Source organism: Suricata suricatta, chromosome 1 (genome assembly GCF_006229205.1).
Source record: "Suricata suricatta isolate VVHF042 chromosome 1, meerkat_22Aug2017_6uvM2_HiC, whole genome shotgun sequence".
Classification (NCBI taxonomy): Eukaryota; Metazoa; Chordata; class Mammalia; order Carnivora; family Herpestidae; genus Suricata; species Suricata suricatta.
The window spans coordinates 162,104,872-162,118,514 of NC_043700.1; the positions used below are offsets into that span (position 1 = coordinate 162,104,872).

General features: G+C 43.8%; 1 protein-coding gene across 9 annotated transcripts in view; it reads right to left on the reverse strand.

The window, feature by feature from the left end:
- The window catches only part of RHOH (ras homolog family member H), a 79,692-nt gene that overhangs the window by 31,061 nt on the left and 34,988 nt on the right, over positions 1 to 13,643 (reverse strand). For 6 of the 9 annotated variants that reach the window (XM_029946914.1, XM_029946909.1, XM_029946886.1 and 3 more), the window contains 2 exons: positions 5,742 to 5,854; positions 2,006 to 5,450 (listed from right to left, as the gene is read on the reverse strand). In XM_029946914.1, the coding sequence (XP_029802774.1) occupies positions 4,678 to 5,253 (576 nt within the window). In that variant the 5' untranslated portion in view covers positions 5,254 to 5,450; positions 5,742 to 5,854 and the 3' untranslated portion in view covers positions 2,006 to 4,677. Of the gene's footprint in view, positions 1 to 2,005; positions 5,451 to 5,741; positions 5,855 to 13,643 lie in introns of those variants that run through there. The other 3 variants (XR_003911696.1, XR_003911695.1, XR_003911694.1) reach the window with 2 other exon arrangements.

Genomic DNA, 13,643 nt, shown 5'->3' on the forward strand with positions numbered 1-13,643 from the left:
CAGATGACTTAAAATTTAGTGAGTGTGTATTAGAATCCCACAGAGAACCAAATTTATCTCAGGTCATTCAGATGAAGAAACTTGAATGAAGGCATAACTTGTAGGTCTGAGTTAAGGGAATATATGAGGGATATTGCAGAATCCACAGACTAGCACCAGCAGGAAGCCATTACTTCCTTTAGGGCTGAGAGGCAAAGTGAGGAAATGTTGTCTTGGAGCCTGCTGAAAGCTGGAAATGTGGAGGAGAGGCTGTTCATCAGCAGAAAGGACTCACAGCTATTGACAGATAAGCATCACCAAAGCTGGAAATGAGTAGGGGAGAAAACAACAACAACATCCCAGTACTTTCTCCTCCTACCCTCTGAGTTCGAGCCAGCGTCTCCCATTAGCCACATCCAAATGGAAGCCAGTCAGGAAGAGGTCTTGGGCAATACAGTCCACAGGGTTAGCCTTCAGGCACAGAGGAGGGCAAGAAAGAATGGAAAATGGAACTGTAAGGAGTAAGGACAGCCATCGGCAACCACTAGGACAGTGGGACATGAACCACCTGAGACTTTGTCAGAGGAGAAATGACAAAAGGAGGTTCACACAGAAAGGCTGCCGAGTCCTAATCATCAGTGTGCCCCTACGGTGCGTAACAGGGATCAATCTCCTTGTCTTAGCTAAATTAACAAGTGTAATGAACACTAAATACAGTTCTTCATAAAATTTTTAGCTGCTCGAGTTTAACACACCAAAATTACAGGGTAAAACTGAGACATTGTCTCAACAGAAAAAGAATAATGTCTACCTTATGACCGTTGTATGAGGATTAAATGAGATGATGCATGTAAAGTGCCTAGCTCTGGGCCTGGAACCAGTAGGCATTCAAATGTGGTTTGTTGCTATTGTCATCATGTGTCATTTGCTCATCTTGCTCTAGTTAACACTGCTACAAATGGTTCCTGATTCTGCATACCGTTCCCATCATGTGACCCACTATTGACAAATTCTAGAATATTCTAATCTGATCTAGAATATTCAGCCTATGTATATGCATAGGAATCCACCAAAAACTTAATGACACCACCGTGTGAACAATAATTTACAACATAAAGCACTTCCACCATCATTATTGTGCTAATTCTTAAAGTAACCGAGGAATAAATATCTTTTTTAAGACAGGAAAACCAAGACTGAACAACACATGATGCAGATTTTCTGACTCCAAAATAAGTCTGGCTTCCTACTCCCTCCTGATGGCTCTTTATCTACCATTAAGTACTAAGTTCTATGTGAGGATATATTTTAGAATCAACCAAAAAAGTTAATGTGGACTTTAGATTGAATCAAGTACTTTAAAAAATATATTTTTAAATGTTTTACTTATTTTTGAGACAGAGAGAGACAGAACATGAGCGGGGAGGGGCAGAGAGACAGGGAGACACAGAATTGGATGCAGGCTCCAGGCTCTGAGCTGTCAGCACAGAGCCTGACATGGGGTTCAAACCCACGAATGTGAGATCATGACCTGAGCTGAAGTTGGAGGCTTAACCAACTGAGCCACCCAGGTGCCCCGAATCAAGTACTTTTAATGAACTTATATCACAAGTAAATTCTAAGGTTCATTTGATCTTTTATAGTGAAAAGATCTTCTACTCAAGATCTTGGTTATGTTTATTGTAGTAGCAGGAGAAATGCAGCCTGAGCAACAATAAGGCCCTACCCTTGAGTTGTTCTGATGTGACTCAACCACTAAGGTTGTCTTCTTGGCAGTGGAGATGAATGCTCGCAGATGCCTTGTCCTCTCTCTCCTATCATAACCCCACAGATCTCATGCTGGGAAGATGCCCTTCCTTAGTACCGACTCCTTAAAAGGAAAGAACCAGGCTCTCCTAATTAATAATGGTATTATACTAAAAAGGCGTGAACTGGAGCAGGGACTTTTTGCAAATGATGGTGCTCTGTGGCTCTGGAGGATCTTGTTCTCATTACCAGAAAGAAAAACAAAAAGAGAGGACTAGGATCAGATTGGAATATTTTATTAAAAAGAATTTTTAAAATATAAGCCACTTGACTGGTGGGGTGGGGTCTACGAGGCTGCATGAGATCGGATGTGGCAAAACCCTACATACAATTAGGCTGCTCTGAGAGGAAGTGGGGCACAGTGGTTTTGAGCAGAGCTTTGGAGTCATACAGACCTGCTCAAGACTCCTGGCGCCGGCACTCACCTGCTGTCTGGCCTTAGATCTGTCGTATCAGCATGCCGAGCCTGTTTCCTCATGCAAGATGGTACGTACTAGTGCCGACACCAACACACACCGTGTGGTAAGATAATGCACACCCAAGTGCTTAGCATGGTGCCTGGACATCTGGGCAATCAGTGAACTTTAACCATGAGGATGCTTTGGGCTTTCTCACTGCCCAGCCTAAGTTCATTGCACTAGCTTCTGCTGCCCCATTCAGATAGTCAGTATTAAGTAAAACTGAATGGGATGAATTACTTGAGCATTCAAACCAAGTCTTTAATATAAACAAGAGCATACTTAACATTGCCAGCTTAGAATAGCTAAGCATCAACATCCAACAGTCTACAAAATGGTACAGTCTACAAAACGGTACGATGAGTTTTGAAGTGCAAGAAACATATGCCTGAATCTAGGCAGGCAAACAAATATATACACGCGTAGAGCATGCACTGCATGGATTCCAACAAAATGACCTGTTTTCACTTCTTACCCCTCAGGTTAGCAAGGGTCTGCTTCCGTCTAATAACCATCTCGCACCATAGCAACCAAGTCCCGTCTCTCTTTCCAAGTCAACTCAGCACAACTTTGTTTAGAGATGGCTCCTTCCCTATGCAGGGCCCCGGGGACACTAAGATGCAGAGTAGTTCCCCTGCCTTCGAGAACTCACAGTCTAGCAGGGGAGACAGACAGTAATGGGCCTCAAGTTCTGCCAAGACCCTAGGGAGGGCTTAGACATGGGTTCCTGTTCCCAGGTGTGAGCGTACCCAGGGGGAGCCTTTGAGCTTGGTTCCTGCCAACAGGCAGAGGGCGTATCTGTGCATGTGCCCAGTGGAGGCAAAGCCATCTGACTCTGCCCTCTCTGGCTCTCCCTTCTTCCTCCCCTTCCACCATGGAATCACCTCCTCTTCCCTCACTTAGCATCAGGTTCCTGGACCCTCCAATTGTCAGACAAGCACAGCCCCCACTTCAACAAGAAAAAAATGAAAAGCCTGGGGACAGCCAATTTAGGGAGTCGAAATTCATTCTTGCTAACATGTTAAATATCCCTCCACCCTAAAGACTGGCCCTGAAAGAAAACCTGCATGAGTGACTTAAAACTGTTTGTATGTTGGGGGCGCCTGGGTGGCTCAGTCGGTTAAGTATCTGACTCTTGATTTTAGCTCAGGTCCTGATCAGCTCAGGTTAGGATCAGGTTGTGATGACTGAGCCGGCATCTAAGTAGGTAGACTAGGGAGTGGGGTTGGGGTGGGGATGTATCCTCCTGTATTCAGTATTTCCCTGGATAACTTTTTATCTTCCTAGCAATTGCAGTGCAGTGTGCCTGTTCCCTATGCTTGGATTCTACGATTTTTTTCACACAGGTGCTTCATATTCATGAAATAGTGAAACTTATAAGTCCCACCATTTCCCCCTTACACAGGTACACACGTATAGGTCAACACCTTCCCAATTACTTGGATTGGATCCTAAAATTAATACATGATGTTGCCATGCCAGCTCAGGTTAGCACTCAAATAGCAAATTTACTAAATTACCGTCACAAGGAAATTTGGGCCTGTTGTTCTTCCCAAGACCTACAGCCAGCTGGGAATCATGGTGTTGGAAGAAGCAGGCACCAGTTCCTGAAATGAAAGTGAGATTTCCTCACTTCTGCTCCAGGTGAGCAGTCTGACTCCCTACCTGGAAGGTTTTCCTTCCATCTATTTTGGCAAATGAGAGAGGAATGCTTAGTGCATAACTGGAGTTCTTTGGGTGAAAGGTAGTATCATAAATAAGAAATGGTTTTTTATATAATTACAGAGAAATCCAGTGACAGCTATTTAAAATGTTAATTTTTAATTAGACAGCATTGAAGATTCTTATGTTATTGAACTATATTTTATGTACAACGCTGAATAACAGGTGGGTGGGAAATTAATTGCAAGGATCAGGCTGTGGTCGTTTTAAAATTTGATTACCTGTTAATACCCAGCAGGCAAGTGGTGTCAAGAAAATTACTACTTCAGGTGAAAACATTACAGACCTTTGGCAGAGCCCCATAGGGTTACAGTGTGTGTAAGGGAGCACGTAGAGAAACTTTCCAAATGTAAAAACTAATTATGTACAAGAGCTATACATTTTACTATTATTAAATAAAATGTATCTTTAAATATGGAATTCTTTGAAAAACTCACTTCATTGTCCAAAAGTATGGAGACTATTTTGGTTTTTTAATCGAAGATGGAGTCTTCATTATAGTACCTTCTATTTGGACTGGGCAAGAGGTTCATTTCTAGAGTGTATTTCATAAAAACAGCCAGCGACCAAGTCTTGTCAACAACTGTATCCGAAAGGAAGTGCTGTGCAGGATATATCTAGAAAGAGCATCAGTCCTTGCCGGCTTGTCTGCTCTCCCTGTCCCTTTAGCCTTTGCGGTGAGTAAATGAGTGTGGGTGAAGTCTCCGGGAAGTTAGAAAATCTTGCACTCATTAATGGAGAAGAACCTCCTTCTGTTGCGTCTCCTGGCTTGGTTGACGGCAGTTCGGACGGCACACTCAAATACCTGCTGAACCCCTCGGTTGCTAAGGGCTGAGCACTCCAGGTAGCCCTTTGCTCTTACTTCCTGGGCCAGTTTCTTTCCCTCTATGGCGTTGACGCAGGAGGCCCTGTGGGGCCCCATCTCCCGCTGGTCAGTCTGAGTGGCCACCACCAGCACAGGTGTGCAGGGCAGGTTGCTCCTGATCTCACCAATCCATTTGTTCTTCAGGTTGAGGAAAGAGTTATGGTTGGCTACAGAATAGCACATCAGCACCACATCCGCCTGCTGGTAGGACAGGGGGCGGATGCTCCTGAAGGCATCATTGCCCGCCGTGTCCCAGAGGCCCAGGCTGATCTGGACACCGTCCATGAAGACATCCACACCTGTGTTCTCGTACACCGTGGGCTTGTAGGCCTCCGGGAAGGTCTCTGAAGTGAAGCGCACCAGCAGAGAGGTTTTCCCCACAGCAGAATCTCCCACCAACACACACTTGATGGAACTCAGCATCTTCCCAGCCTGGATTCCGGGTCACAAGCTCAGAATCCCAGGTAAAAGGGCCCTCAGTGGGCTGCTGAAGCAAATGCCATTCAACACAGGGAATGAACACCAGATAGGGTTTATCAAGACCCCTCACAGCAATTCTCCCCGTCCATCCGAGGGAGACTCACAATCTACATTGAAGACCTCCAACGGCTAGTCTTCAACTGCAACAGAAAAAAAAGGGAGGGGGGATTGAGTCTTTCTTTTTCCCTTTTTAATGATGGGGAGCTTTCTCATTGGCAAACTGATTAAACCCGCCCACTCCCGTGTAGCCGTCCAACCCGCTGTCCACTCACTCTTCCCTTTGGCAAGGAAAGCTGGGCACATACCCCAGCACAGACACCCACAACCCCACCCAGTAAGAAGCAGAAGCTGATTTTATCTCTAAGTCAGGCTAATGATAAAAACACCAGCTACTGCTTCGATATCAACATGAAAAAGACCTCAATAGCAACCTGATATGTGAATGCAGCGGCGCCTTCACACAGCTCTCTCTCGACTTCTCTACGACTGGGGAAGGCAGCCGACAGCAGCTTCAGTTTCTAACGGACCCCAGCCACTTCGGGAACTGCAAGAAAGAGAAATGTAATGAGTGACAATATAAGCACTTCCCTTCATTTATTGATTAATCAGCCAGTCCTTAGTTAATGTGGGAATTCATGCTGAGGTCAGAGAAAAGAAATCCACCAGAACTCTAAAAATTTGCTGTGGTTTTTCTTTTCAGGTTTTGCCAAAAACTGGCTACAGATATAATAGAGAGGGCCCTGTCCTTGGCGTTTCTGAAATCAAGCTCCATAACCAATAACATGACATAGCTTTGAGCAAGTGACTTCATCTCCAAGCCTCTGTATACACATCTGCAAAATGCAATAAACTGAGGAACGACTTCTCAGAGATGGTGTGAGGATTAAATTAGCTTTTTCTTTCCAACATTTTGAAGCAGCTACGAATGTACCAGGAACACTGTTGGGCCCTAATCATACAAAATAACTTGCTTGAAAGCAAACCTATTTAATGCCTGTGTCTTAAACAGGACTGTATAATATGACAGCATCTGAATTTCATGTGAGGGTCAAATGAATTCTTATTCACTGCAGATGTAAGTGCTCCGGACAATGTGATCAGCTTTGGAGACAGCGTCCTGTCTGCCCAGGGATGATCACAGGCCAGCCCAGCTTCAGGCAAAGGAAAGGTCTTTCAAAAGGCAAAAGATTTATACCATCTGAAGAGAAACCAGAGTATTAGGAAAGGTCTTTCAGATCAAAATTCAGAGTAAAGATTATTAGTTCAATCTGGGCTTATAAGATCCCCCACTGGCTATCTTCCTGACTTGTCACACGCAAAGCAGACCTACAGTTCTGCTTCCAAAAGTAATTAAAAAAAAAAAAACACTCCTCTAAATCCTGACATTCCCTTCTAAGAAATTTTTGTTCTTATCCACCCATAGTTTCTGTTTGTTTAATTAGACATAACAGCATTGCAAATGAGTTAATCAAAATATAACACATGATTTTCACGTATTCAGTTTTTTAACGACACATGAGCTGGGTGCCCTTGGCCACATTACTCAACTCTCGGAGCCCTGGTTTCTTCATAGAAATGAGAATAAGAAAAGTCCCTCTTCATGCAATCATGGGGAGTATGTGGCATGTGGAGAGGCTGTCTTACCCAGAGCCTGGCATGTGGGACCTATGGGGAACCATCATGTTACGTATTTCCACTACAATTTATTTCAAATGCCAAATATTGAATGTCCGTGGCATTGGGCTAGGTCTGAAGCCTCACACTGGGTCATTCATGCACTATGGTCCTGGACTTCTTTGTCACCAGACCTCTGAGCAAGGTCTCCCATGGGGGCTTTGTCAGGTCTCAGATCTTAACTCTTTAGAGCTACAGATGACCTAAATCCATGCATTTGTGATCCTCTCATTACTTGGTCCAGAGCCAAGGCCTTTAAGACATTTTTGAGTTTCATTTTCATGCCAATGAAGCAGAACTGAAGCTGGGAAAAATGTGCGTGTGTCAGGCTTTTGGTTATCAAATAAAATCTTTCTAATAGATTGCTTGAGTAAAAGCCAAATTTCCTAAGTAAGTATCTGCAAAAAGAAGTCGATGAGGCAAAATTGTTAAGAACACCACTTTAAAGTTGGGCGGATCTGGAATTGAATCCAACTCCCTACCGACCACCCATGCAACAACCTTAGCAGAGTTTCTTAATGGTCTTAAGCCTCCATTTCCTCCTCTGAAAATTGTTGTAATAATTATCTACACACGGGGTTGCTGAAAGAATTAAGTGTGCTTAGATGTATACAATCCTTAGCACAGTGCAGGACTCCTGGGTGGAGGTTGAGGGTCTGACTCTGGATTTTGGCTCAGGTCATGATCTCACAGTTTATGAGATCGAGGGCCAGCTTGGGCTTTGTGCTAATTGCAAAGAACCTGCTTGGGCTTCTCTCTTTCCTTCTCTCTCTCTCTACTCCTCCCCCACTTGAGCTTTCTCTCTCTTTCTCTTTCAAAATAAATAAAAATCCTTTGCATAATGTAAACATATGTACATAGTCAACACATAGCAAACACACAATAAGTAGTCCTTATTGATAGCATTGTTAAATAATAATTGCTAAATATAATACTAAATAATTAATAATAAGTGAGGAATTTGAAGTGACACTACAGAGGTTTCTCTTTCAAAGAGCGCCCTGGATATGTTATACTAAGCCGTCATGACCAAAAAGGAAGGGTTTCTTCTTGTAGCGTGAAAACAAAAATATCACGTGAACAAAGAAATTCCTGTCTGAGCTGTGCCACCTAGCAAGCGTCCAAGAGTCAGTGACCTTCATTGTATGCCAGTTCTAACACTAGGAGGCACATCAAGTCAGTTCCTGGGGCCTCAGTTTCCCAAATTGTAAAATAATTTGAGAAGATTAGCTTTCTCTGTGATTCTGTTAAAACTGAGGCCAAAGGGGAAAACATTATTACCTGCCTCAGGGAAAACAGTACATAAACCTCTGTATCATTCCTTAGCAGTAGAGACAGATGATAAACTTTGATGACACGCATAACGTTCAGCAGATGGCTAAATATGGAGCTGGGAGAGGGTGGGGGAGGGGCTCCAGTCCAGGTTAGAGCAATACCCTATATAGGCATGAGAGAGCCTCTCCAGTCGGCGTGTGACACGTGCCCACAAAAGAGCCGTTGTGGGTCCCCTAGTCAGTGTGGACCCACACTGATGGGCTTGGTTTCAGTGGAATTTCTCCCTTTGGGAGAATTTAATGGGCCTGTAGGTGAAAAACAGATGCGGGTTCTCAGTGGCACTGCACAACTGGCCAGCCGGCAGGGATGCCCCTCTTGTGTGTCGGTCCACACAAAAGAGTTACCGAGAGTGAATTCAGATGGCCTCCTGAGTGACGCCACTAAGTGGCCCTTTGCCGACTTCAGTCACACTGGAGTCCATGAACCTTTTAGTCTCAGAAGCTCTCAGTTCTCAGGAACTTGATTTCTGCCCCCTTTCTCCTTTTTTTCACCATTTTCACAGAAAGTAAACCTTCTATGGGGCGTGGATGGTTCACACACACTGAGGAAAGAGGGGAGCGAGGCTGCCCTCACAAAGGCAATGGTGGAAGGATCTTCTGTCTCCTGCAGCGAAAGGACAAAGGCAGCCGAGAGGGACGGCGTAGGGACGAGATGTCCTAATCCACTCCTGCTCCTGGAAAGCCGAGGGCCATTCAGTAGGAAATTCTGGTTTCACTTGAGCTTCAATTTTCCATCCCAACTAACAGGTACCTGCTCCTCTTTACTGATCTTTCTTCGGACACACTGTGCGTCTCTATCTGCCTGCAAGACCTGCCCTCACTCACCCCCCAACTCCCACCTCTTCTTGAGAACGTTCTCTGATCATTTGACCCACTGCTCGATCGGGTGCTCCCCTCTGAATTGTCACAATCTGTCCCACGAACACCTCACGTAACCTTCACCACACCCTGATACAGTAGGTGGTCCTCTTCTGCTCATCCCTCTTCTATAAAACCAGAATAAGATCTGCCTTACCTTCCCTGCAGGAAGCTGATACACATGAGGTGGAAATTGTAACAACCCAGCACCAATGTGTGCGTGTACTTCTACACAAATGTGCATTTAGAAATACTCTCTCCTTTATTCTGTGAGACAGTCCCTTAGAATAATAATAGAGCACTCAATAAAAGGTGAAATTAGGACCATTATTGACTAATTCCAAGTTCTAGGTTACCTGGGCTTGGAATAAGGTGGCCTACTTCAAAATGCTGATGAAATCATCAGCTATCTTTTTTGAAAAATACAAACCATGGCTCCCATCAGCCAAGAATGGCCTGCTGATTACAGAGAATACATCTAAATGTCATCCTCCTCAGAAGAGCTTTGGGCACAGGACCTGCACTATTGAGGCAGCCAATTCACTCATTAAGTAAATTGATTCTACTGCGAATCTAACACACTCCGGCGATTAAGAAAGCATCGTGTTCTTTAGCAACGCATCCCTTGCGTTGCCAGGGCCTTCCACCAGCAACCCCGCCACCACTTGGCAGGGACACCACAGCAAGAACGGGCCTTGCTGTGTGGGTGAACCCACGGAGAGCAGCTCTTCTCCCAACGGGGCTGAGTGGTTCATTTCCGTTCTTTTCCTTGGTGGCAGTGGGGGGTGTGAGGTTCAATTCAAAAACTCCTAAGCAGCTTAATAGACAAAAAGTGTGATTATCTCTAAATGTTATCACTCCAATATTCTTAACTCATTTCTAATAAATATACATTCGTATATATGTCTTCTAAACATGTTCTCAGATTTTTTTTAAATGTTGATTTACACACTTGCCAGGTTTTAGCTAAATTGCCTCCCATTGTTTCAACAATTCATAATTGCACTGCCTTTCTTCGTTGTTAGCAGAGTCTTTGAGTTAGTTCCCCAGTATTTCACCATAACACATGTATGTGCTATTTTACATATAAAAATGTGTGCATACATACATATATATGTAACCTTTATGTGGGATGATTTCTTGGGGGATATATTCATAAATATGGTGTTACTGGGTCATTGGGTCATTTTCTGATTTTTAATTACATTACCAAGCATCTTTCATGGACTGTACCAAGTAATTTGTATTATTGATTAGTTGTTTTATTCATTTAAAAAAACTATTTACGGCTTCCTGTGTGTCAGGCACCGTAATGCGTCCCGAGAGCACCCTGGTCAACAAGATTGCTGCTGTCTGCTCAGAGATCCCTGTTGCACAACTGTAGGGACTAGCCCACAGTCACACAGCAAGCACACAGCAGAGGCAAAGGGCCAAGCGAGCCCTAACTCACCACAGCAGCTCCACGTGTCACCCTTCGCCCGTAATTCCCACCAGCCCGAGCCGAAGCATCTCAAATAAAACTATGCTTCCTACAAAAACTCAGTGTCAAGACACTTTTGTTAGCCACCTCTTCCAACCAGATCCCTTTTCTCCTACAAGTAAACCAGTTTGATATTTTACGACGGGGTGTGCTGTGTTTTGATTTGGAAGTCAGTTGCCCAGGTGTGTTCATTTTGTGAAAATTCATCAAGCTGTCAGCCTACAATGTGTTCATTTCTCTGTATGTAGATTAAACTTCAAGAAAAAGTATTTTTTAAAATAAAGTTACTGCCTTTGTAATGAACATCTTTTCAAGTAGTATTTTATCTTAAGTCTTGTCTTGCAAGAGTTCGTTTCACTTATTCTCAGCCCTGCTTGAGTAATTCCCCTTGGCATGTTTCTAATTGCTACAAATAATGATTAAGTTCCCCTTCAAAATCACAGAAGGGAATCCGTTTATTTTTTTTAAGATTTTATTTTTAAATAGTCTCTATACGCAACATAGGCTCAAACTTACAACCCCAAGATTAAGAATTGCATGCTCTACCCACTGAGCCAGTCAGGCACCCCTCAGTTTATTTTGATACGAAGACCATCTCTGTTTCAAACGGATTTTGTTCTGAAACATTGCTTGCAACATGCTGGGGTGTTTTTTAAGTTTATTTATTTATTTTTGAGAGAGAGAGAGAGAGAGAGAGAGAGAGAGAAACAGGGGAGCAGCAGAGAGGAGGCGAGAATCTCAAGCGGACTCTGCACTGTCAGCATGGAGCCCAACATGGGACTCGATCCCACGAACCATGAGATCATAATAAACTGAGCCAAAATCAAGAGTCAGACGCTTACCTGGCTGAGCCACCCAGGCACCTGGTTTGCAACTTTTAATACAAGTTTTCCAAAGTCAGGTTTCTAAGCAGTGTTTACGTTTCTAAGCCTAAACCCTATTCCATCTCACCATAAGTGAGTTAAAATGGAGCATTACCAAGCACTGAGACTTTCCAGTATCTCAGTGCCCTGGCCTCAAAGCCTCTGAGCCAAGAGCCCTGCTCCTCTGACCCACGGGCCAGGCAGGGATCGTGGCACCCTTCCTCTCCTCTGTTCCTGCCACCCTACCCAGACTGGTCTCTTCCATTCCCAGGAGCACAATAATCAGATTGCCACCACTGGTCTAGAGTTCTCAGCATGATCCACACACAAGCACAAGGCCAGCCGGCCAGCCAGCTTCCCGGAGCACCATTAGGGAAATCCAGAACTTCATCTCAACACTACAATGGTGGGAAAATGTGGTTACATGGCTTTTCTCAAAGTAATAGAAGGCATATTCTGAAACACTGCTTGAGGCTGACTATGGGGTCCACACAGGTCATGGCCAAAGGTCACATGCTCTCTGAATGTCTTTCTAAGGAACGTGAATTTCATTTACCAAAGGATTCATATTTTCTCAATTGGGCACACATGTTTGGGGCCCAGTCTGAATTGTTTGAGGAAAGAGTGAGCAAAGAGGCAGATGCATGCGTATCTGGTCACTCCGTGAGGTGTAATGTTGCCTTCAAACAAGACTGTCAAATAATGGGTCCCCCGCAGGCCAAACCTACCATCTGTTTTTATATGACCCATGAATTAAGAATGGTTTTTACATTTTTTAATGATTGAAAAAATCAAAAGATTATTTCATGACATGTGAAATTATATGAAAATCAAACTTCAGTGTCCATAAAAAACATTTTATTGGAACATAGTCATGTTCTTTCATTTATGTATTGTCTATGACCACTCTGGCTCCAACGTAAAGTTGCAACAGAGACCTTACAGCTCACAAGGCCTAAAATATTTACTATTTGGTCCTTTACAGAAAAAGTTTGACAACTTTTCTAAAAAAGAGGCAGTTTGGAGTAAGAAAAAGAGAGCACAGACTCTGGGGTCAGGTAAGCTTGGGTTTGGCTCCAGCATCAGACACTTACTGTGTGGTTGTGGGGAAATTACTTAACCTCTCTGGACTTTGGTTCCTTTCTCAATAGAGGCGGTAGAGCATAATGATTACGAGTATGGATTCAGGATTCATATTGCCTCCCGACTCCACTAACTACTGGCTGTGTGATCTCATGAGAGTTACTTAATCCCTCTAAGCCTTAGTTTCTTCAACTGTAAATAGGCAACAATGAGAGTATCTACCTAATAAAGGTTGTTGAACAGGGTTAGTGAAGGCAAAGCACATAAAATGGTACCTGGCCCAGAGTTATAGAAGTATCTACTGCTATAATTATTTCCCTAGGGGGGTTGTTGTAAGATCATTATAAACTAGTATACATCGTGAGCCTGAAACGGTGCCGGGAAGAAATAAGCACTCACAAATAGTAACTGCTGTAATCATGTTGATATGAACCAGTTCTATAAAACCTAGAAGAAGGAGCAATTAATTCTCTGGAGGTGGGAGAAAGGAGTGATGATAAGGAAGCCCTATGTTGAAAAGGTGACATCTGCTGTGTAGGATGAATAAGATTTTGACAAAGAGTAAGAAAGGGCATGGGACATGGGGAGGGAAGCACGTACCAAGGTCCAGCAGCATGCAAGTGCATGTCTGGTTTGGGGGAGTGGAAAGTACTTCCAAGGACTGCCTTGTGCGGTGCTAGTGGGGAGAGAGCAGAGGACAGCAGGGGGACTTACGGGAAATGCGCCTGTATTTGTTTCCATATAATCCAAAATTGTTTCAGGCCTGTCAGCACCAACAGCATGTACTATGAGACAACAAAAATCCCCAGGGCCTTTTGCAACTATGTTCTTACTGACCCATACTCTTTTAACTTAAATAGTACCTATTCACTGGACTTTTTGAGTACCTGTATGTGTCCGGCATTGTGCCATACAATGGCACAGATTCCAAATTGAGTAACACACACTTCTTGCCCTCACGAAACTTAGACTCTAAAGGCAATATGAGCCATAAACCTCAACAATGTCGAAAGAAGGACCAGGTGCCAACAAAGGAAAAAA